Raw genomic sequence first — 25,437 nt, 5'->3', positions numbered from 1 at the left:
TCAGATTTAAACTCCTTTATTTTAATAACGCAAAAATTATAGATAGTCAGAATTTCCAAGCAAACTTGTATTCACACAAAGACAGTTGCATAGACCTATACAAACAGGCAGATTAAAATGTTGCGAAATCATTGTGGACAACCGATTTTTTTACCGCTGCAAATGTTAAAATCAAAACCTGGTAGAAACAAGAAATTCCTCCGATAGGAACTACACCCCCGTCAAAGGGAAATAACCTTCTCAGTTGGTGGCAGTGAGAATGGTTATTTCCCTTTGACCAACGAGGGTGTCCGTCTATACCAGGCCTTGTATAATTTTAATCCACCAATAACTCCCTAACCGTGTGTTTGACTGGTCCCAATTTTTGTAAGGACCGTCTCAGGAATGTATAGAACCTGTTCACCAAGTTTGGTGACGATCGGTCCGTTCATTCTTGAGATCTACTTGCGAACACAAACACATCGAGTGAAACCTATACACACCCCTATACCGGGGGTGTAAATACCCACAGACACAGACAGTCAGGATGGAACATCCTTAAGTGTGAACATTCAAACTTCGTGCTGCTGGTAACCCAAACAAAATCAACATAAAGATTTGTAAGAACTTTCGCTTGCAAAATTATGTCGTGTGCTGGAGAATGTGTCGTTTGTTTTCTCTCAAAGTAGTGTATCTGAGCGACATTAATGACATTGTACGCGTGTGGTTTTAAAAGAAACTTTGGTTGAAACATGTTACACTGGTGCAATTCTGTAAAGTAACACATGTTACATAGCCACTGGTGAATTAACTGAGAGAAAAATACAGAAAAACGGTCATATAGGTTTTCGCATCCATTGGAGGTAATCGGAACCGACCAAACAGACTGAGCCAGTAGCGCGACATATGTCGTGACAACCAGGTGACAGTATACGTAAAGTAGCGCGACATATGTCGCGACAACCAGCCTAAGGCTTAATCCCTCAATGTTGCACTTTAGTGGCAAGCTCTCAGTCAGTCAGTCAATATGAGGCTTATATCGCGCGTATTCCATGGGTACAGTTCTAAGCGCAGGTATTTTTTTTAATTTTTTATTTTTTTTATGCAATTTATATCGCGCACATATTCAAGGCGCAGGGATTTATTTATGCCGTGTGAGATGGAATTTTTTTACACAAGCAGCACGCATTCACATCGGCCAGCAGATCGCAGACATTTCGGCGCATATCCTACTTTTCACGGCCTATTATTCCAAGTCACACGGGTATTTTGGTGGACATTTTTATCTATGCCTATACAATTTTGCCAGGAAAGACCCTTTTGTCAATCGTGGGATCTTTAACGTGCACACCCCAATGTAGTGTACACGAAGGGACCTCGGTTTTTCGTCTCATCCGAAAGACTCTCACGTGCAGCTACGGTTAAAGTAACAGTAAACTTCCACTGGTAAGTGGTCTAAACGTATCCTAGAATAACTTTGGTCTTACTATATCACTATAAGCCTATATTCAAGGTTCGCCGGCTCTTTTCTATCTATGTCTCTGGTCTGATGAAGGAAATTTACAATTTACAGTTATTACTTCATTCATGTGCAGCTGTTATTCCTTGCTCTCTCTCTCTCTCTCTCTCTCTCTCTCTCTCTCTCTCTCTCTCTCTCTCTTACACACACACACACGCACACTGACACACACACACACACACACACACACACACACACACACACACACACACACACACACACACACACACACACACACACACACACACACACACACAGACACACAAACACACACACACACACTTTTTAAACACATTTGTGTACATCAACAGTTTTGTGGTTTTGCATCATTGGGAAATATATGCATCTTGTGCCAGCTTAATGCCATCTTAATGAACCATCAACATAGCTGCATGGAAGAATTACACAATATTTCATACCCAAACGAGGTGAAACGTAAATCAAGATTCATCAAACCATCAATTACTTTTGTAAAATAATGTTAAAAAAAGAAGAAAAAAACTCGTTTGCGCTACGATCTGAAAATGTCTTTGAGACGTGATGTAACTATTTCTGTGGTCACATATTTTGAATCTGAGTTTTGAGGAAGATGTTTACGCTGTTCCTTTTTAATTACACTTGCACATTCCCTTATTATTATCACTCGAGTAAAATAATAAAGCTTATAGACTGACAGTGTCATACCTCTACTTGAAAGATGAACCTGGATAAACCTTCCACAATCTGTTGACATGGCCACCAAAGTGTCCACTGCAGACTTTCAGGTAAACCAAACAGTTGTGACTTTCAAAGTTGAAATGTATGGGAGTGCATATACAGAACCAGCAAGATGAAACGCTACTGTCAACAGAAGGACTATTCAAATCGCAAACTTTATTTTTCTAGATTTTGCGTCTCATTTTTGCGATTGTTTAGTTCAGCTCTCACATCTCGTTACCTTGTATTGCTTGTTTAAGAGACAATTACTGGTTACAACGGCGATAAAGTTACCCATTGCTTATTTCAGCAGCATCATCTCATGGGATTGGAAGTCAAGGTTCCACAGTTCCGAAGTCCAGGGTGTACTTGTACGGCGTGTGTGTGTGTGTGTGTGTGTGTGTGTGTGTGTGTGTGTGTGTGTGTGTGTGTGTGTGTGTGTGTGTGTGTGTGTGTGTGTGTGTGTACATGTGTATGTGTATCTGTCTGTCTCTGTGTCCCTATGTTTGTGTACTTTGCATAATTCAACAAACTCCTTCTTAACTTTCCTGTCACTCGCTGATGCAGTTCATCGCACGCTGCACGTGATCTTTGAAACATCACGTGGTTTAGAAGTCACAGACATAGCAGCCTAGAGATATCTAACTCGACAGCCCAGGGCCTTACGTTTCAACCATGGGATATTTTTCTTCTTCTTCAATTTTCATTATTCTTTATTGTCCCATCTCAGGGAAATTCGGGTCGCTTCCCTCCAGTGGAAAACTAGCAGTAACAGAGTCGCGCTGTACCCAGGTGTGTGCGTGTTCAGGTGTAATCAGCCTCCTGCACTTATCGCAGAATGACTACGGTCTTTTACGTGCCACAGTTGACCGTGGCCGTCCCAGCCTGGATTCGAACCTGTCCAGTGCTACACCACCTGAGTTACCGGGCCCCCAACGATGTGAGCGTTGAGATAATCGTACAGATAACACCTCTACATTCCATCAGTCTCAACAGCTCCAGTCCTATCGCAGACGTACTCTGCGGAACAAGCTGCTGTACTCAGAATTTAAAATTAAGTTTATGATCCATAAGCCTCATTCTTCCATCTCGGCCATGTAGAGGTCGTAGACGTTGTGGCGGGCGAGGTTGGAGATCCTTGAGATGACACATCTACAGTTAAGCAGTCTCACCCTTCCATCTCTGCCATAGGATCCACGACTTTGGCGATCGTTGAGAGGCCACGTCAACAGTTAAGCAGTCTCACCCTTCCATCTCTGCCATAGGATCCACGACTTTGACGATCGTTGAGAGGCCACGTCAACAGTAAAGCAATCTCATCCTTCCATCTCAGCCAAAGGGTCCACGGCTTTGGCGATAGTTGAGATGAAAAATCTACAGTTCAGCAGTCTCACCCTTCAAACTCTGCCATGGGGTCCACAATGGAGACGTTGTGGCGGACGACGTGCATCTTGCACAGCGGACACTGCGGGCTGACCCTCAAAGCTTGCCTCAGACATCTCCCGTGGAACAAGTGCCGGCACTGCGTGACCCGCGCCGCAGACATGGCCCCCAGACACACGGCACACACGTCGTTGTGGGCCCTCAGCTCTACGCTGGTGGCGCGTCGTAGGTCCGACATGCGCTGGAGTCCTGTCTGCAGCTCCTGCCACACCCGCACCCTGAGCTCCATGAGGGCGATGAAGGCGTTGGAGTAGCTGAGCACTAGAACGGGGTAGTCCTCGCGGCGCACGGACCTCGCGAAGAACAGAACGCACACCAGCAAGTCCAGGAGGATGAGTAAGCCGTGGAGGACCTCACCTTCGAAGCCCTCCAGGAAGTCCACCTGCAGCTTGCGGGCCTGCAGCTTGAGGCAGTGCTGAACGCGCTGGTCGCTACACACGCTGAACACGACGAAGCCCAGCAGGTCCCAGACCGGGGTGTGGTGTCCGCAGTGAGCCAGGGACAGCACCGCGAAGCTCAGCTGGCCTAGGTAGAAGGGCCAGGAGTACAGAGTCAGATCTTCAAGGTGAACCCCCTGAGTGGAGGAGGTGGAGGAGGAGGCTGGAAAGTCTGATGACGCTCGGGGGGAGTCCGTGGAGTGAACATCTGAGCCCTGAATAGTAAGAGCTGCAGCCAGCACGGACAAGAAAGACCGGACACCCAGCCACCAGAAGCAGAAGCGAGTCACCAGGGTGGCCACCCCGACCTGAGTCCCATCTCCAAGCACCACAAATAACACGAACACCGCCTGCCGCACCCACCCCGCCACCCCGTCACTCCTACCCCCTCCTCTTCCCGCTCCGCCCCCACCCCCAGCCATGTTAAAGATGCCCGCCGTTCTCTGGACCAGGCCTTGGTGGTGAGAGGCGGAGGCAGCGTCGTGCGAAAGGTGGGCGTGGAAGTCCAAGAAACGCCAGAGGGGAGCGAGCAGCATCTGAGACACAGCGGTCATAACGGAGAGACTGAGTCGCGGGGACACCATCAGCAACAGCAGCGGCAGCAGCAGCAGGACGTTGAGGAGGAGAAACAGCACCACCAGCCAGCCTCCCACTGCAGGGCTCAGAACTGGCACGACCAGCACAGCCACGACTATCACAGCTGCAACAAGCAAATGACGAAAATGAGAGTTGTGAAACAAGCAATGACAAAAAGAATGAGGAATGAAAGTAATTTCTTCGATGCTGAAAAAAGCAGGGGACAATTGCAATGCTGCTGGGTATTATCGCCGCAGAAACAAGTAAAGCGTAAGTTTAATGTCACAGAAACAAGCAATGGGCAATATGTTATCGCTGTTGAAAAAAGCAATGGGCTATTTTGTTGCTACTGAAACACTGGGCAAATATATCGCTGCTGAAACAATAAATGGGCTATTAGCCTATTTTATCGCTGCTGAAACAAGCTATTTCGTCTCTACCAAAACAAAGGATGAGCAAATTTATCACTGCTGAAACAAGCCATGGATAATTGCATTGTCGCTGAAACAAGCAATGGATAGTATCATCGCTGCTGAAACAATAAATGGAAAATTGTATCGCTGTTGAAAAAAGCAATGGGTTATTTCGTAGTTACTGACACAAGCAATTGGCAAATTTGTTGCTACTGAAACAATCAATGCGGGATAATTGCATTGCAGCCGAAACAAGCAATGGATAGAATCGTCGCTACTGAAACAAGAAATGGACAATTGTATCGCTGCTTAAACCATCAATGGACAAAGCAATGGGCTATTTTGTCTGCGTTTAATCAAACAATGGGCAATTTAATCGCTGCCGAAACAAGCAATAGACTATTTTAGCCCTGCTAAAACAAGAAATGGATAATTTTATTGCTGCTGAAACGTTATCGCCAATGAAACAAGCGATACGCAGTTTTATCGCCGCTGAAACAAGCGATGAGCAGTTTTATTGCCAATGAAACAAGCGATAAGCAGTTTTATCGCCGCTGAAACAAGCGATGAGCAGTTTTATCGCCAATGAAACAAGCGATGAGCAGTTTCATCGCCGCTGAAACAAGCGATGAGCAGTTTCATCGCCGCTGAAACAAGCGATGAGCAGTTTCATCGCCAATGAAACAAGCGATGAGCAGTTTCATCGCCGCTGAAACAAGCGATGAGCAGTTTTATCGCCACTGAAACAAGCAATGAGCAGTTTCATCGCCGGCCGCTGAAACAAGCACTGGGTAACTTTATCGCCGTTGAAACAACCAACGGGCAAGTTTATCGTCGCTGAAACCAGCAATACAAGGTGACGAGATGTGAGAGCTGAATCAAACAAACGCAGAAATGAGACGCAATATCTTTTTTTTCCGCTCAAACAAGCCATGGCAAAAATGACATATGACAGCAATTTTTTCACCGCGAAACACGATGCAAATGAGATGGGGACATTATATAACTGCTGAAACAAACAAGTTTAACAAAATAGACATAAAGGTACTTTTATTACTGTTAACACAATCGAAGATAAAAATGAGATGTGACAGCAGTTATTCACCGCGGCAGCAATCCATGATAAAATGGAGATCTATGTCAATGTACTTTAATTGTTGTTGTAACATGATCTATATAAAAGGCTTTGATTGCTCGCAGTTACACACGCCATGATAAAAACGGAGACGCGACAGCAGCTTTATCGTTGCTGAAAGAAGCCATGATAAAATGACAAATGAGAACATTTTTATCGCCGCGAAAGCAAACATAGAGATTATATATGAACCAACAGCATCCTAGCCTACACACGGGTCACTCTGAGGTCAGGATGGGGTCACTCTAGTATCTTTTCCACAATTGTTCAAATCGTTCTTTTATTATAATTATATGCATGTTTTTTGTTTGTCTTATTCGTGAAATAAACCTTCTTGTTTTGGGGATTCTTGATACATAAGAGCAATTTCAGAGTGATTCAATGCATACTATTCGAATGGTTTTGCAACTGAAAACACGGACACAGACGCAAGGGAAACAACCGCTATTATTATTTTAAGTTGTTCTCGATAATGCTGGTTCTCTGCCCATGAACAAAGTTTTCCGAATTGATCAGGTTTTCGTTTCTCTTTCCTTTTTACATTTTGTCAAGTTTTGACTAAATGTTTTAACATAGAGGGGGAATCGAGACGAGGGTCGTGGTGTATGTGTGTGTGTGTGTCTGTGTGTCTGTCTGTCTGTCTGTGCGTGTGTGTGTGTGTGTGTGTGTGTGTGTGTGTGTGTGTGTGTGTGTGCGTGAGTGTGTGTAGAGCGATGCAGAGTAAACTACTGGACCGATCTTTATGAAATTTTACATGAGAGTTCCTGGGAATGATATCCCCGGATGTTTTTTTCATTTTTTCAATAATACCTTTGATGACGTCATGTATCCCCCTCCCCCCTCCCCCTCGCCTGCCGACCCTCTTCGGTTCTCTCTCTCTCTCTCTCTCTCTCTCTCTCTCTCTCTCTCTCTCTCTCTCTCTCTCTCTCTCTCTCTCCGCTGTTCTTCGTTAAAGATATTCTTTTTTTCTTTTTACATTTAGTCAAGTTTTGACTAAAGGTTTTAACATAGAGGGGGAATCGAGACGAGGGTCGTGGTGTATGTGTGTCTGTGTGTCTGTGTGTCTGTCTGTCTGTCTGTGCGTGTGTGTGTGTAGAGCGATTCAGACTAAACTACTGGACAGATCTTTATGAAATTTTATATGAGAGTTCCTGGGAATGATATCCCCGGACGTTTTTTTCATTTTTTTGATAAATACCTTTGATGACGTCATATCCGGCTTTTTGTAAAAGTTGAGGCGACACTGTCACACCCTCATTTTTTAATCAAATTAATTGAAATTTTGGCAAAACAATCTTCGACAAAGGCCGGACTTTGGTATTGAATTTCAGCTTGGTGGCTTAAAAACTAATAAATGAGTTTGGTCATTAAAAATCAAAGACTTGTAATTAAAATTATGTTTTTTTAAACAATCCAAAAATAATTTCATCTTATTCTTCGTCATTTTCTGATTCCAAAAACATATACATATGTTATATTTAGATTACAAACAAGCTCTGAAAATTAAAAATAAGAATATTATGATTAAAATTAATTTTCCTAAATCGATTTAAAAACAATTTCATCTTATTCCTTGTTGATCCCTGATTCCAAAAACATATAGATATGATATGTTTGGATTAAAAACACGCTCAGAAAGTTAAAACGAAGAGAGGTACAGAAAAGCGTGCTATGCAGCACAGCGCAACTACTACCGCACTAAACAGGCTCGTTAGTTTCACTGCGTTTTGCACGAGCGGCGGACTATGGTCATTGTGAAAAAATGCAGTGCGTTCAGTTTCATTCTGTGAGTTCCACAGCTTGACTAAATGTAGTAATTTCGCCTTACGCGAACTGTTGTTTTATTTCTTTGTCTTGTATTTGTTTGTTTGCTTAACGCCCAGCCAACCACAAAGGGCCATATCAGGGCGGTGCTGCGTTGACATATAACGTGCGCCACACACAAGACAGAAGTCGCAGCACAGGCTTTATGTCTCACCCAGTCACATTATTCTGACACCGGACCAACCAGTCCTAGCACTAACCCCATAATGCCAGACGCCAGGCGGAGCAGCCACTAGATTGCCAATTTTAAAGTCTTAGGTATGACCCGGCCGGGGTTCGAACCCACGACCTCCCGATCACGAGGCGGACGCCTTACCACTAGGCCAACCGTGCCGGTTTGTCTTGTATTCTTTCTTCTCTTCATTTCTTTCTTTTTGTTGCTCGTTCTCACGTTATAGGTCTGCTCTTCCTTCTTGCAAATGTGTTTCTTTGGCGTTAAATTTGTTGTTTATTTGGATTCATAATTTTTGTGTCTACTAATCTATTATAATGTTAATTCATTCATTAATCATATTAAAAAAACCAAACTAATTTCATAAAAAGTGAATTTGGTCGTGTGTGTTTTATGGCGGTAATATCTGCACGATCTTTTGAGTCTTGCACAAGTTTACTTCCTTGCATGGATTTTCTTCTTTCTACCCGGGCCATACACGTTTTGTTTCAGTCTACATTTTCTTCATTCTTCTAGTTGTTTTTCAGTTGTGTTTCCGAGCCTTTTACTTCTTGGTTGCAGTAGTCCTTCTGTATAGAACAGATAAGGTATTTTGGAAGGCACAATACCAATATTTAATTTAGAGAAACGAGTCAGGTAAAACGATATCATCACATTTCAGTCAATCTTTCGACCAAACGGTTGAAAAAGAACAGATTTGGTCATATCGCGAAGACTAATAATAGTCCTGAGCTCACCGAAACCTTTTGACCTAGACAGCGTTGGTCTTGGTGACAAAAGTCAAAATGGAACTTATTGTTTGTATAAACGGATTTCCAGTACAGTATAAATTTTTATTTTATTTGTTTATTTAGCATGTTTTAAATGTAAACAAAATATATTTATAAATGTTTGGGTTCAGGAAATAGTACATAATACAACGCAATCCTTTTTCAATCAGTTATTGCAATCTTAATTGTGAAAACTATAAATTAACAAATTATAGTCAACAAGAATGTTTGACACAAATTTCAAACAATTTGATTGAAAAATACAGTTGTCAGAGTGCCACCTGAACTTTTTTTAAAGCCGGAAATAACGTCATCAAGACATTTATACACAATTCTGCGGTTACTATCTGAAAGAATTTTCAAGTTTCTACATGCTCTTCCTTGTTGACTCCTCTTTCTCACTGTATTGCTATTTTGCATTATTATCATGTATAATTAACTTACAAACATTCACCCAGAAAACGTCAACAGAAAGATTAAAACTCCAAGCAAAAAACAAAGAAACATAGAGAGAAAAGAGGAAACATAAAAAACAAAAACTGAAACAGACATTTGGAAAGGAAGAAAAGAATCAAGAAACCAACTAAATATTCGTACCGCGGCCTGGTAATCTAAGGGGAAAAACTGCCAACAATAAGACTGTATTCGTACCAGAGTAATCTCCCATGACACAATTACTGCTTTGACTTGTGGAGGAGTTGGAAGTGGTGCTAACAATCTAAATTTATACAATGATATGAGAGAGAGAGAGAGAGAGAGAGAGAGAGAGAGAGAGAATCTTGCACGTATTTGCCAGAATACCAGGCTTGCTTGAGTTCCTAAATATGAACGGGTTCCGTTTGCCGCTATGATGCCGGGATGTTTGCCGCCAGCACAGAAAAAACTCGATGCACAGAATCAGTTGGGACTCAACACAGAACTTGCATAACAAAAACCGTTCCTCTAATTACATTGATTCAGTTAATCAAGTTATCATATATAGTACCGGGCCATTTTCGAGTAAATCATTGTAGGTGCATCAAAATTACAGTACGGCGAATGTGCACTGGGCTACTTTAGGTCAAAGGTACAGTCCTACACGTGTACCCGGCTTACCGTATCAAACCTGGCCAGGCTAATACATGGGATATCAATCCCTCCACTTGGTCACATACCAAAAGTCAACACCCTGACTGCTTTCTGTGTTGAGTTATAACTTTTTGATGAACTAATTTCTAAACAAGTCGCGTAAGGCGAAAATACAATATTTAGTCAAGTAGCTGTCGAACTCACAGAATGAAACTGAACGCAATGCCATTTTACTCGTAGCATCGTCAGGCCACCGCTCATGGCAAAGGCAGTGAAATTGACAAGAAGAGCGGGGTAGTAGTTGCGCTAAGAAGGATAGCACGCTTTTATGTACCTCTCTTTGTTTTAACTTTCTGAGCGTGTTTTTAATCCAAACATATCATATCTATATGTTTTTGGAATCAGGAACCGACAAGGAATAAGATGAAAGTGTTTTTAAATTGATTTGGACAATTTAATTTTGATAATAATTTTTATATATTTAATTTTCAGAGCTTGTTTTTAATCCGAATATAACATATTTATATGTTTTTGGAATCAGCAAATGATGGAGAATAAGATAAACGTAAATTTGGATCGTTTTATAAATTTTTATTTTTTTTTACAATTTTCAGATTTTTAATGACCAAAGTCATTAATTATTTTTAAAGCCACCAAGCTGAAATGCAATACCGAAGTCCGGGCTTCGTCGAAGATTACTTGACCAAAATTTCAACCAATTTGGTTGAAAAATGAGGGCGTGACAGTGCCGCCTCAACTTTCACAAAAAGCCGGATATGACGTCATCAAAGATATTTATCAAAAAAATGAAAAAAACATTCGGGGATTTCATACCCAGGAATTCTCATGTCAAATTTCATAAAGATCGGTCCAGTAGTTTAGTCTGAATCGCTCTACACACACACAGACACACACACACACACAGACACACACGCACACACCACACGCACACACGCACATACACCACGACCCTCGTTTCGATTCCCCCTCGATGTTAAAATATTTAGTCAAAACTTGACTAAATATAAAAAGACACACGTGACTCTTACGAAATAAACTGATTCATCAGACAATTCCTACATGTAGCCTACACAGTACAGAGAGTACCCAGGCTGTTCGTATTCGGTGTGTGGCAAGGAAGCCCAGGCAAACATGTTTGACCAAGTGAAGGGATGGTCTTATCCCATGTAAAATCCTGGCCAGATTTGAGACGGTCAGCGCAATTGTTTACGCGGGAAGGAGTGTGTCTTTAAATTCGCCAGAACTCCCTCTAATAATCTAAGATGGCTTCTTCACTGCTATATATTTAACATACTTGCTAAGACGTCGATTGGGAGCCCTTCCTGCAAAGAGAGTATGCCAGTACTTGGCCTACCTGTGCTGAAGTTTTGTTATTAGAAATTCATGCCGGATAGCCAACATTTTGAAATGAACAATGAATTTTTTTTGGTAGCCCGGGTTTGTGCCGAGACAATGGTATTCAAGTTCAAGAACTTCCTAAGACTGAGACTTCATGACACAGTCTTTGCAGAAAAGAGTGAGGGGAGGCAATAACCACACCCAAGAAGGCATATGCACGCGGTTGCTTCCCTTGAACCTAATCCCACTACCCTAACCGTTACAAAATGATCGCTGTCGAATGTTCAGTGTGTGTGTCCATGTGTATATCTATTTCTACCTCTTAAGCCTACCTACCGCACCCTATCTACTCCTTTCTTCAGGCGTTCATGCTCTGTTGAAGATTGATGACTCAAAGTGGCTCGGCCCTAGGCCCGGCAACGATCTCATCATCGTTATACCATTGGTGTATCACTGGACACGTTGTTTTGCCCAGTAGTATCGTTATTGGAGAGATATTATTTGGATCAAAGCTCAGATGGGTGAAGTAATTAGCAGTGGTTATGTTTTGGGTGGGGATTACCAATGATGTATGATCAGCAATGCGGTCATGAAGTTCTGTGGTTACCTCACCCCCCCCCCCCCCTTGCCTACACCCCCATTTACCAGGATGCCTTGTTTCAAGACCATCCCAACGGCCCGCATGGAAGGGTGACTGAAAACGGTCGTACATGTACATGTATTCTTCCAGGCCTTTGGATGACAGATTCACCTCCAGTGAAGCAATGTAAAGCGCGGGTACGCTAAACAACAACAACAACAACAACAACAACAACAACAACAACAACAACAACAACAACAACAAAAACAACAGCAGCAGCAGCAGCTGCAGCAGTCGTCTGACTGTTGATGCACTGCCCGGATGGAATCAGATGATGCAGTGGGTGTAACGGTGGCTCGAAGTACGATGCGTGCTAGCTCTCAGCTTCGATACAGATCTCGTCTAGCTGGTTTCGATTCTAGAGGGGGCATCTCTGGAGCACATTCTCATGATGCTCGGCGTCTCTGGACTTCGTATAATAACTCCTACACTTTCATGTGCACGGCCTCTCATGGATTTATACCTTACAACAATCCGAGACGGTCCCGCACAACGACATCCCGCTCCGAGGGTTTTGTCAAGGCCCAGATCTTCGTAAGACGTCTTTATGCGGTCCGTTTATATAGCGCTTTTTCTTTACTCCGGCATGCATCGTACTCCCGTCTGCAGATCCTGCAACACCCGCAATCCGAGTTCCACCAGGGCAATAGACGATGTTCGGAAATATAAACTCTATGAAATGTAGAAGAGTTGCTTTCGCTTTTTTCTTTCTTCATATGAAACATTGAGGCAAGCCAACGCGCAATATCACGTAAAGCTTGCTTCAGTGTTTCTATGGGAAAAGAAGAACAATAAGTGTGAAGCGATATAAAAGCATTAAGTCTATCTGTCGGCCGGAAACTAAAAGATCAACACTGAAAAAACAGCCAACATCGAGACAACGTGTACTAAGGCTTCGCTAGCCTAAACCCGAAGACTGAGACGTTTCCAGCTCATCTCCGCGAAGCATGCAAGCGTAGTGCCTAATTGCTAAATTAGCCTATTTTCGTTAATTGTGAGTACATTTTCAGAGTACACGTGGCATATCCATATATTTTTTGGATCCAAGAAATGATCAAGAATAAGATGAACGCATTTTTGGATCGATTACTATTATTTTGATTTTGGTTACAATTTTGAGATTTTTAATGACCAAAACTCATTAAATAACTTTTAATCTTCAAAGCTGAAATGCAATCCCATAGTCCAGACCTCGTCGAAGATTGCTTGACCAAAATCTCAATCAATTTGATCGAAAAATGAGGGCGTGAAAGTGCTGCCTCTACTTTCACTACAAGCCGGATATGACGTCGTCAAAGACTGACATGCATACAATAAAAAGAAAAAATAGTATTGGGACATCATTTGAAAGAATTTGTATGTAAAGTTCCATGTAGATCGGTCCAGTAGTTTTTTCGGAATCGCTCCACACACACACACACACACACACACACACACACACGCACACACACACACACACGCACACACACACACACACACACGCACACACACACACACACTCGCACGAACGTACGCACGCACGCACGCACGCTAACACACACACACACACACACACACACACACACAAACAAACACACACACACACAAACATACACACAAACAAACAAACACACACACACACACACACACACACAAACAAACACACACACACACACACACACACACAGAGATACACACACACACACACACACACACACACACACACACACATATTCTTGATTCCCAGTCAATGTTAACAAATTCAGTCAAGACTTGAATAATGTAAAAACGAGGTACAGCAACTGTTCCACAACCCATAAAACCCCGACAAAGTTATTTCCAGAATTCGTCTATTAAGCCCTTCGACGGGCGCAGTGGCCTATTGGACAAGACGCCGGCCTCCCATGCGGAAGGTCGCGGGATCGAATCCCGGACGCGCCTGGAGGGTTTAAGGGGGGAGACTTTTCCGATATCCGAGGTGAACCAAGTATAGACCTGCTAGTGCCTTATTCCCGCAAGCACAAGACCAAGTGCGCACGGAAAAGATCCTGTAATCCATGTCAGAGTTTGGTGGGTTATAGAAATACGAACATACCTCGGCAGCATGCGTTCCCTAAAAGCAGCTTTTTTCCTGTGCTAGTTGAACAAATCGAAAACGGGGACTGTTTGTTCAAGTTTGTTGTGCTCACTTCCAAGTGCATTTAACACAGCCGTGACTAGTAGACGGATAAACCCAGGAAGAGTTTTTCTTTTTACCATCCCATCTTGATAGTATTAACAATAAAATGTATATGGCTTTACCTTCAAATTCAACTACAGCGCATTCCCAGCACCAATAAGTCAAACGCGAATCTAGAGGTAGCCGTCAGTCAATGGTAGCATTGCAAATCCACTTCTTGAAGACTTTGTACGCGTAGCTTTCTTGCAAACTATACTCAGTTATACGGAGCAAAGGACACACAGCTTAAAGGCACAGTAAGCCTCCCGTAAACCATCACAGAGCTCACCGAGCGTCTACATACAGTACAAGCATACTTCCATTTGAACGCTCACCGAACGGGAACATCCTGGCTGCTTTCTGTCGAGCGTGAGAAATTTTCAAATAATTTATTTTCGTGGACTTGGGCTGCTACAACAATGGCGCCTCGTTTTGGTGCTGGACGGCTGTTATGATACCGGAAATCACGCCCGGACAGTAAGCCTCCCGTAAACCATCACAGATACTGTCAGGCTTTTACACACAGTACAATCACCCTTCCATTTGAACGCTCACCAAACGGGAACATCCTACGTGCCCTACGTAAAGAGCGAGCAATTTTTAAAGAATTAATTTTGCAGATTGTCCCGAACACTTTTAATTTGGACCCATCCTGAACTCAGGTCAAACATGAGTTACTTCCCTTCGGGTCTCATTCTATCGATGTAAACTGGCGATAGCCGTGAATCGATGATTATCAAAATGTTTTTGGACCGTGGTGCGTTTTTGCGCTAGACCTAACTTTTAAAATCTAAATAATAAATTGACAGCTTGTTACAAAAACATTCTTTAATCATAAAAGAATTCTTTTTTCATCAAGACAAGATCAGCACAATTCGAAGTTGTGAAAGTTTGAAAAAAGAAAAGCCCGGAAGCAGGGTCACGCAAGGGTCGTAGCAGACGACGGTTTATCATGTAAATCGCCGTTCCTCTCAACAGTCAAAAGCCATCGCTAGAGTTCTTGTGAACCACAGCCGTTTGTTTCGTGCATAAAAACGTGCTATTGTAAATAAGCTCACATCGAGTCGCATTCAAATAACTAACTGACGACTACATTGTGAAAAAGGGAAACTGGATCACACGGATTCACAATGGCTCAGGGGTAAGATAAACCACGCAAAAATAAATTCTTTGAAAATTGTTCGCTCTTTACGGAGGGCACCTAGGATGTTCTCAATCGGTGGGTGTCTAAATGAAAGGGTGTTTGTACTGTGTGTAAAAGCCTGACCGTATCTGTGATGATTTACGGGAGGCTTACTGTGCCTTTAAATACCAAAGGCCTGAGGCAAGTAGCCTACATTATTTTTTTTTTAGCGATTTTTCTTTGAGGCGATCCAAACGTACTGCTCTAAATTCACGTCTTCCGATATGCATGACTTTTGGCACCACTCTGTATGTATATAGTCCCGGATTCAGGAAATGATAACGAATACTTTTCAATCATTTTTAAATCTGTTTGAAAACATTAGATTTCAGTCCCAATTTTAATGAATAAACTACGTAATAAAGTAGTTTTTAAACTACCGAACTAAAACACAACCCCATAGTCCGGCCGGAATCAAAGAATATTTGACCAAGATTTCAATCAATTTGATGGAAAATGAGGTCCTGACAGTGCCACATTGTTAGTGTCGTGACCGTGTCGCCTCAACTTTCGTAAATAGCCGGATATGACGTCATCAAAAACATTTATCAGAAAAAGTTAAAAATAAATTAAAAACAAAACACCGGAAGGGAATGTCATCTGGAGTAATTTTTTTGTAAAGTTTCATAGAAATCTGTCCAGTAGTTTACCAGGAATCGTTACGCACACACACGCACGCACGCACGTACGCACGCACGCACGCAACACACACATACATTTACACACGTACATACACACATACACTCAAATGACTTAATGTGAACAAGTGAAATATTGTTAAAACCTAACTTGATCGACCTTATGTGTAGCGGCCTACCCGGCCATTTTCCCAGTGAGAGGGGGGTTGGGGTGAGTGGGTTGGAGCAGACCGAAAGGATCAATACACACAGACACAGACAGACGCAAGCACAACCAGCCAGCCAGCCACACCACAGAAACTACGAAGTTTTCGTCACACACTCCATGCATTATCATAATACTAAGCAGCATAACAATAAAGCTCTTATGTCAAAAATGACAAAAATATCACTTTTAAAAGGGTACATGTTGAAATTAATTGCTTTACTACACAAGCACACACACACATGTCGCAAAGACCGACCCACAGCACAGACCGACAGTCACACATACGTCGCACACACGCACGAACGAACTAACGCACGCCCGCACGTACGCACACACACTCACTCACACACACACACACACTGTAACCTCTAGCTGCCTGAAAACACCATGCATCCTCATCCCCACCACCCCTCACCCGCACCTCCCTGCTTCTTTCAGTAACCCATAAAACACACGCGAAAAAAACACCGCTCAGTCCATCCACGCTCGCTGACGGCAACATAAATGAAAAACTTGACTAAATGTAAAAAAAAAGTTTGCGATGATTGTTATGGGGGCGAGGACGCCCCCATTCTATACGGATAGTTTCGAGGTTGACCATGGGCAGCGCCATTTTGTTGTGAAATACGTCATCAGTTTGTGTACACAGGAAGTTGTGACATCCGTCACCCTATGGGAGGGGTGACGTCAAAATTGTTCATCTGTAGAAAGTTGTGAAATCCGTCACCCTATGGGAGGGGTGACGTCAAAATTGGTCATCACAGAGTTTGTGTAACACAGGAAGTTGTGAAATACGTCACCCTATGGGAGGGGTGACGTCAAAATTGGTCATCACAGAGTTTGTGTAACACAGGAAGTTGTGAAATACGTCACCCTATGGGAGGGGTGACGTCAAAATTGTTCAACAAAAACATGATATGTCGCTTTGTGCAGGGTCAACTGCAACAAACTCAAACCGAGCCATTCATACCTAGCTGTATTTGAGTGACTTATATACCCGACATTTTTATTTCTTATCTTTAGCACAGGTGTAGGAAAAATCATGAACCAAAATGTTATTTATTTTCTAATTTAACATTTTTTTTACAAATATGACCATGGTCTTTTAAACATACAGTGACATTAAACATTGTTATGTTAAAAAAAAGAAAAAAGAAAAAAAGCTTTTGTGCACAAATCAGAAAATACATTGTACATTTTACCTACAGGCCAAACCGTGAGTGTCTGTGGCAAAGCCCGACCCAGGAAATTGCACTGATCTAAATTGTCAAGAACAGGCGCTTGCATTTGGATGTGTCCAATGATAGTAGGTTTGGTTGTGATCAATCAGAATAATGTAGGAATAAAAATGTATGACAGTTTAGTATGATGACATGTAATTCACATATGCTGAAATATATTATACATCATGTAATATTATTATGGCTGTTGCCATGACCATGAAACCCAACAAAGGTTTAATGTAATGTAATTCAAAATACCAAAACCGAGCACCTATTAATCTCGTCTTTGCGCGTGAAGATTGAGGCCGTCTGCCAGTAGCGGTTAGGTCATACAGTGGAACCCCTCTCTAGCGACCTTTAAAATGTTGACAAAAATCGGTCCTTGTGGAGGGGGGTCCTTATAGAGGGAGGGGGGCGGAGTCAGGGGGCCACAAAGAAAGTCAGATTTAAAAAAAAAAAGAAAACAGAGAAGTTTGAGTTGCTGACGACCGTTCCCTCTGAAAGCAAACTGCTTCGATTTCATGTTTGTCCTTGGTGTCCACCAGTTCTGGTGCATGTACTACCCTGGCCAAGTTTCCTCTCAAGACATCAAAGAGACCGCCCCTGGGCGAACCACCTCTCATAGCTAAAACTGGGTCAATGACCCCTGGGAAGAAGGTCAGTGTCTATAAAATTTTACTCCTAGGCCTGCGGCCAGGGGGGGGGAGTATACCGGTACCATTTGAGAATCAGACCAAATGAGAATTGAACCATTTGAGAACATCCTTTTTTTTCAATCACTACATCGAAGGCCTGCGGCCCGGGGTTCACATGGGTTGGTTTGTTTGTTTGTTTCAAACCCACACCCATATACACACATTTCCCATTTAAACCATTTGTCGGCCCCCTGTCGATATTTATCGACTAATTTCCTTGTGTTATTTGTTTTTCGATCTGAGTGTGTTTGTGGGGTAAGTAGGTCACAGTGACCTATTTACAGGAGAACGACCTTCGGGGTTGTGCAACATATGTCACTTCAACTTTTCCACAACCCTCGTAATCTGCTTGAACTTGCCTCAGACAGTTCATCGCTTAAAATAGCAAGCTTTTTTCTCAATATTAAAACTTCTTTACAACAAAGACGCCTTGTGTGCATGCTTGAATGGGAAGTATTAACTGGTCGGTCGGTTGGAACAGAAGCAGCGTTTTCACACACTATGGCTCGAAATAACTGACTTGGTCGGAGTCAACTGACAAGAGATTGGATTTACTCATTTAAGCGATGAGAGAGAGAGAGAGCTTGCATATACACTGCAAAACCACAGATACAGGCTCACAAACAGACAATCAAGCACACTGGCATAAGGACCGATGATGGACAGACACCGATGAACAGAAAATGAAAATGAAAGCTCGACAGTAATTTGCAAATGTGCAGACAGATTTATGACCTCACATTTACCAGTGCGATGGAGGTGAGGCCCCCGGGGAGGGGGGGGGGGGGGGGTGCTAAGTGAAGAGAAAAAGTAGCCGTACAATGTCGGCCTTCGTCAACAGAAACTGCGCGCATTCTCTCTCTTTCTCTCTCTCTATCTCACACACACACACACACACTGTCACATACACTGACACAGACAGACAGACACGGCACACACACATACACATACACACACACACACTGACGCGCGCGCGCACACACACACACGCACACACACACACACACACACACTACATAAGATTGTCACATACACTGACACAGACAGACAGACACACACACACACGTACACACACACGCACACACACACACACACTCGCGCGAGCGCAGGGGGGGGTCAGGATTCAGTTTAGTTCGTCTCGCTTGACATTCAGTGTACGCCGCCCACAGAGTGACATACCAGCGGCAATGTTTGTCCAGTCTGCAGTGGACGATACATGGATATTACCCGCTATTACGAGCTAGTCGTGTGACAGAGAGTTTTCTTGCACACGAGACTGTAGATGTTTCACGACGGCTTTAGCCGGAGTGAAACAGCAGCAGTCGAGTGTGCAAGAAAACTCTCTGTCACACGACTAGCTCGTAATGGCGATTATGTCTCACAGCTTCAACAGAGGAGAGAACAAACACGTTTTGCGTACTCACGCTTGATAAACCTAAACACAGGAGCAGCCATTGTGGAGAGATCTACTTTTTGACGAAAGTGACCGAACAACTATAAATGACGTCTCGGAATATGTGAATGACGTCACAGTCATCGTCACAGTCTGTATCTTTTGAAGCATCGCAATCTTCATGACGTCTTTCTGTGTCTGCATCCGCGAAATGTTTGTTCTTTCCGGGATCTTTGTCATCTATGTTCACAACTCTGTCCTTATAGTGTCAGACTAACAGGCCTCCTGAGCGAGCCACTTTCCAAGGGCAGCTAAATTCGCGTATGGAAACAGTACTGTCGTCTGGGATCCCGTTTTCAGTATTCTGAGCGTTGAAGAATTTGTAAAGAGAGGAAACAATAACAGCAGGAGAAATAAAAGTCGTGTGTGCATTTTGGGGTTTTTGGGGGGACGATTTCGAGTTTGAATCCGTTCTTGCACATGCTCCAAAGCGCGTAACATACAATCTTGCACACGTTTGCTTTAGTAGTGGCAAAGAAGGAAAGCGTGTGACATATATATGTCACGGTAGAGACGAAGATCTGGTAGAAACGACGTTTCTACCGGTAGAGACGAGGATCGTCGTTTCTACCGGTAGAAACGACGATCCTCGTTTCTACCAGTAGGAACGACGTTTCTACCAGTAGAGACGACGATTGGAGTTTCTACCGGTAGAAACGACGTTTCTACCGGTAGAAACGAAGAAATAATACACAAGAGTTTTTAAAACAGATGGTTGCTAGTTGAAAGCAAGAGAAACTTTGATCTTGTCATCAGTAAAACCGCTGGTAAAAGTCACCTCACATAGCACAACTAATACACAAGAGTCCTTAAAACAGCTGGTAAAAGTCACCTCACATAGCACAAATAATACACAAGTCTTTAAAGCAGCTGGTAAAAGTCACCTCACATAGCACAAATAATACACAAGTCTTTAAAACAGCTGGTAAAAGTCAACTCAAATAGCAAAAATAATACACAAGGGAACTCTCTCCCTCCCCCCCCCCCCCCCCCCTCATAAAAGGCTTGCTCATCACTAGACAGTTTGGAACTGCATTTAGTGCACTAGAAGAATTGTCAGAAGAGGGGTACACTCACCCACCAGAGTGATTGTCTTTGTTCAGACACGATCGGGTGGATTTAGGGTGACATTTTGTAGAGCAGGGTAGCCTACTGCTGCCCGCTTGCACTTGCATTTAGCGGTGTTACATTGGGTCTTCCTTGCACACTACGGGCACATTTGCTTTTTTGCAATACAATATGATTTGGCCACCGATTCTCTGCAGTTTGAAGTGCCATTCCCACACTTCTCGCCCTTACCCAACGGCAAGGCTGATATAGCCTGTGTGTACTTGTCTTGTGTTATCGTAAACGAGTCTCTTTTTGTTGAATCAATGTGAAGCTTTAACAATTTGTAGAACTCTTCTTTTTGTTCCATTGTCAACAATCTTTAGCAAATAGCAAAATAGCTGGCTATAAGAATGTTGAAGGTCTGTGGAATACTGTTTTCGGAAGTCAAACTAACAGAGATATTTCACGAATTGTGTTCACTCTGAAGGAAAAAAAAGTTGTGATTGCTGTCTTCGTCTGGTCAGTGAAGGCAGTTGTAGTAGCTAGTGGGTGAACAATATTTGCTGACATTCTCAATACATTTCCCACAAATGCACGTGCTCTGTAAACAACGTTAAAAATGAGTTCATTCCGGTAAGATAGAATTGTGTTCATAATTGACAAAATCACCTACATTGCACACACACACACAAACGTTTTATTCCGATCGTCGTTTCTACCGGTAGAAACTCCGATCGTCGTCTCTACCGGTAGAAACGACGTTTCTACCAGATCTTCGTCTCTACCGTGACATATATATATTACCTGATCATTGGTCAATGGCCCGAGTGGCCTTTGACACTTATTATTTTAGTGTTGCGTTTACCTGTCTACGTCTTTACTATCAAACGTAGTAATTATTGTAACGCCGCTCTAACTCATCGCGCTATTGTTACGTAAACTACAATTGTATACTGTGACAATTCAGTATTGTATTTTTGTCTGAGTTATGCGATCGTTGGTTGAATTGCCCCTGTTCGCTTATTACTTTCTAAGTTTTGACTAGAGCGGCATACGCAGCGATCATCGGTAAGCCTTCCCCTCTCCCAACGAAACAAAACAAAAAAGGAGAAAAAAAAGTTCTCTTTTTGGGAACGTCCCACTAGTCCGAGGGTTCACTAGTCCGAGGGTTCACTAGTCCGAGGGTTTACTATAGACGCTTGATTTTCCAGTTCGTCCCACTAGTCCGAGGGTTCACTAGTCCGAGGGTTCACTATAGACGCTTGATTTTTCAGTTATTATACCGCCCCTTAAAAGGCGGTATATAGGTTTCACTGTGTCTGTCTGTCTGTGTGTGTCTGTCTGTCTGTGTGTGTGTGTGTGTGTGTGTGTGTGTGTGTGTGTCTGTGTGTGTCTGTGTCTGTGTGTGTCTGTCCGCAAATAGATATCCGATGTTTGAGAACCGATTTCAATGAAATTATGTGTGAGGCTGTAGTACAACCCAGGCTCGATCCTCTCCATAATTCAGGTCGGTGGGATAACTAATTGACCCTCACGGGCAAAAGGAAACCCGAGGTGCTATATAATATGACTAAAAACTGTAGGCAGTTCGATCACGTAATTGTCCAGTCGGGGCGGTATCCTGATAAATTTAATATCCTTTCTTCAGTCAAAATATAAATAACTAAGTTTCTTGGGGGAAATAGTCTGAGATTTCTTCAGTCAAATATAAAACACCACATTATCTTTTTGAATGAAAACAACTCAGTGTTTAATTTATGAGAATATTCTTCGATTTGGTTCCCACAGTAGTGAATAACACACGCACGCACGCACACGCACATCCACGCACACATACACACACACACAAAATAAAAACAAATCAAATTGAATATCCTTTGTTCAAGCGTCTATAGTGAACCCTCGGACTAGTGAACCCTCGGACTAGTGAACCCTCGGACTAGTGGACCCTCGGACTAGTGAACCCTCGGACTAGTGAACCCCTCTCGTTTTTTTCGATGACAAGGCGAACACAATTAGGGTCGGTAGGTTAGTTGTTTTTGTGTGTGTGAAATGTAGGTGTTTTTTTTTTCTAACATGCGCATGTGGCTTTTTTTGGTCCGGAAATCGTGCAAGCTGTGTTCGCTGGATGTCGGCGAAGAGTAAGTTTCCATGTGAACCCTGTGCACTCGTGTTTTTGTCACTTTTAATTAAGTGGTTGTCTTTTCAAGTGAGGAGTTAAACAACAATTAAAGGGTCGGGAGGAAAAAGTAAAGTCGGTCGGAGGATGGGAAACATTGAGTTTTTTGGCACTGAAACTATCATGATACATGAAGTTGTGTCCGTTTATTCATCGTTATTATTAGTAATTTGTTGTTTTTTTGTTTCCAGAAAGTCCAAGAACCAGCTTCTGCCAAGAGATTGACGTTTTTAGCTCAAACCCGACTTTCGATGATTAGGGAAGATAAAACTGGGTTGACAATGACATCTTGGCATGTGTCAACAGGATAAACTCGCGAAGAGAGAAGGAACGCCTAATCACATACTTGACACAGTAACTGACTGACATGGATCGTAATTTTTACACCTGTTGCGGCCGCGCACCCGTCAAGTTAAGTAATGCAATTACCTGGAATGATGAGTTCGCTTTCCAGAAGGACCATGCCGACTGGCCGTGGAACCACGGGGCCACCTTGCCTCCTGTCTCTCCCTAGGACTCAGGTCACAGTTCTTGTCCACCACTGTCATAGTATTATGGATCGTCACAGGGCTCCACATGGTCGTGGTGCCGCGGCCTTGTCAGCAAACGCCATGCCGTTATTAACTGCGCCGGTTTGATTTGTAATCAGCTTCAACTGGTTGACACACACCGACACTTCAAAACAAACCCGCCCGACTGAATGGAAACAGAAAGGTACAGACGTTATTTTGAAAGTCCAGGGCAACTGTTGACTGACCACCTCTTCTAGGCCAGTCAAGTTCGTGAGTACTTCTACTCCATGATGTACACCGGCATTAATTAGCAGTTCAACAAGCTGTCTTCGGTTGCATTTCAAACTCCATCCATTTTAAATAATCAACTTTTGGTGGAGACCACCATTCCGTGCCAGTGTGTTGGAACATCGGTCATTCTGCCTCACGTGGTCACTGAGTGTCTGGTGACGTCACACAGCAGCGTCAGTGGTCAGTCGTCCGCAGACTGACATGTCGGTGTAAACCCACGGCCATTGCCCAGCCCAAGGTCAGTTTGGCTGACCCCTCCGTCCCAGTCCTGCACACAAGGAGGAACAAGCGAGTGGTCAAAAGTTCACAGTAACCTTCCCGTCAGATCCGCTGTGTCGGTGGGTAAACTATAGCAGGCACAACACTGTCTGTGTCACACAGCAAAGCCTGTGCTGCTGACGTCTGTACGGCGCAGTGCAATGCTGAATGTTGTAAGCACTTGTAAATATCAGTACAAGCTGGCTTGCCACACTGACTCTCACACACACACACACAGACACACAGAAAACGTCCAAATGCAAAAGTGCTGGTGTTTCTTGTTAGGAGGAAATCTTCACCAGTCTCTCAGTGTTTTTCTTGGGAGACTGCAGATATATATCCCGCTGGCAGACCCGCTATGCTCCTCATGCTCCAAAACCAAGGTTCACTTGCACCGCTTTTTGGATCGATACTGCACAGGCACGTGAATGCAAGTACAGTTCCAACAAAACCCACAAACAAGTCGCGTAAGGCGAAATTACTACATTTAGTCAAGCTGTGGAACTCACAGAATGAAACTGAACGCACTGCATTTTTTCACAATGACCGTAGTCCGCCGCTTGTGCATAACGGAATGAAACTGACGAGCCTGTTCAGCGCGGTAGTGGTTTCGCTGTGCTGCATAGCACGCCTTTCTGTACCTCTCTTCGTTTGAACTTTCTGAGCGTGTTTTTAATCCAAACATATCATATCTATATGTTTTTGGAATCAGGAACCGACAAGGAATAAGATGAAATTGTTTTTAAAGCGATTTCGGAAATTAGATTTTGATAATAATTTTTATATTTTTAATTTTCAGACCTTGTTTTTAATCCGAATATAACATATTTATATGTTTTTGGAATCAGAAAATGATGAAAAATAAGATGAACGTAAATTTGGATCGTTTTATATTATACATTATAAAAAAATAATTTTAATTACACTTTTCAGATTTTTAATGACCAAAGTCATTAATTAATTTTTAAGCCACCAAGCTGAAATGCAATACCGAAGTCCGGCCTTCGTCGAAGATTGATTGGCCAAAATTTCAATCAATTTGATTGAAAAATGAGGGTGTGACAGTGCCGCCTCAACTTTTACAAAAAGCCGGATATGACGTCATCAAAGACATTTATCAAAAAAATGAAAAAAAATTCCAGGGATATCATACCCAGGAACTCTCATGTCAAATTTCATAAAGATCGGTCTAGTAGTTTACTCTCAATCGCTCTACACGCACACACACACGCACACACACACGCACACACACACACACACACACACACACACACACACACACACACACACACACACACACACACACACACACACACATAGACACACATACACCACGACCCTCGTCTCGATTTCCCCTCTATGTTAAAACATTTAGTCAAAACTTGACTAAATGTAAAAAGAGTAGGCCTTTCACTTTGGCGTCCCGAAAACGTTTCTCACAGGTGCAGATTTGTAAAATTTAGTCACAATCTTTAGTCACAGTGAGCATAACTGATGCATAAATTACTGATTCTTCGGA

General features: G+C 42.9%; 1 protein-coding gene across 1 annotated transcript; it reads right to left on the bottom strand.

The window, feature by feature from the left end:
- LOC138981533 (uncharacterized) lies at window positions 1-24,275 on the bottom strand. Its single transcript, XM_070354479.1, has 2 exons — window positions 23,287-24,275; window positions 1-4,774 (listed from the first exon to the last, which is right to left on the bottom strand). The coding sequence occupies exons 1-2, from the start codon at window positions 23,318-23,320 to the stop codon at window positions 3,585-3,587; spliced, it is 1,224 nt and encodes a 407-aa protein (XP_070210580.1). The 5' UTR covers window positions 23,321-24,275; the 3' UTR covers window positions 1-3,584.
- Between the last annotated feature and the right edge of the window lie 1,162 nt (window positions 24,276-25,437).

This window comes from Littorina saxatilis, linkage group LG12 (assembly GCF_037325665.1).
Source record: "Littorina saxatilis isolate snail1 linkage group LG12, US_GU_Lsax_2.0, whole genome shotgun sequence".
NCBI classification, from domain to species: domain Eukaryota; kingdom Metazoa; phylum Mollusca; class Gastropoda; order Littorinimorpha; family Littorinidae; genus Littorina; species Littorina saxatilis.
Note: the sequence above shows the minus strand (reverse complement) of the source record. Positions and strands in the feature narration are given on the sequence as shown.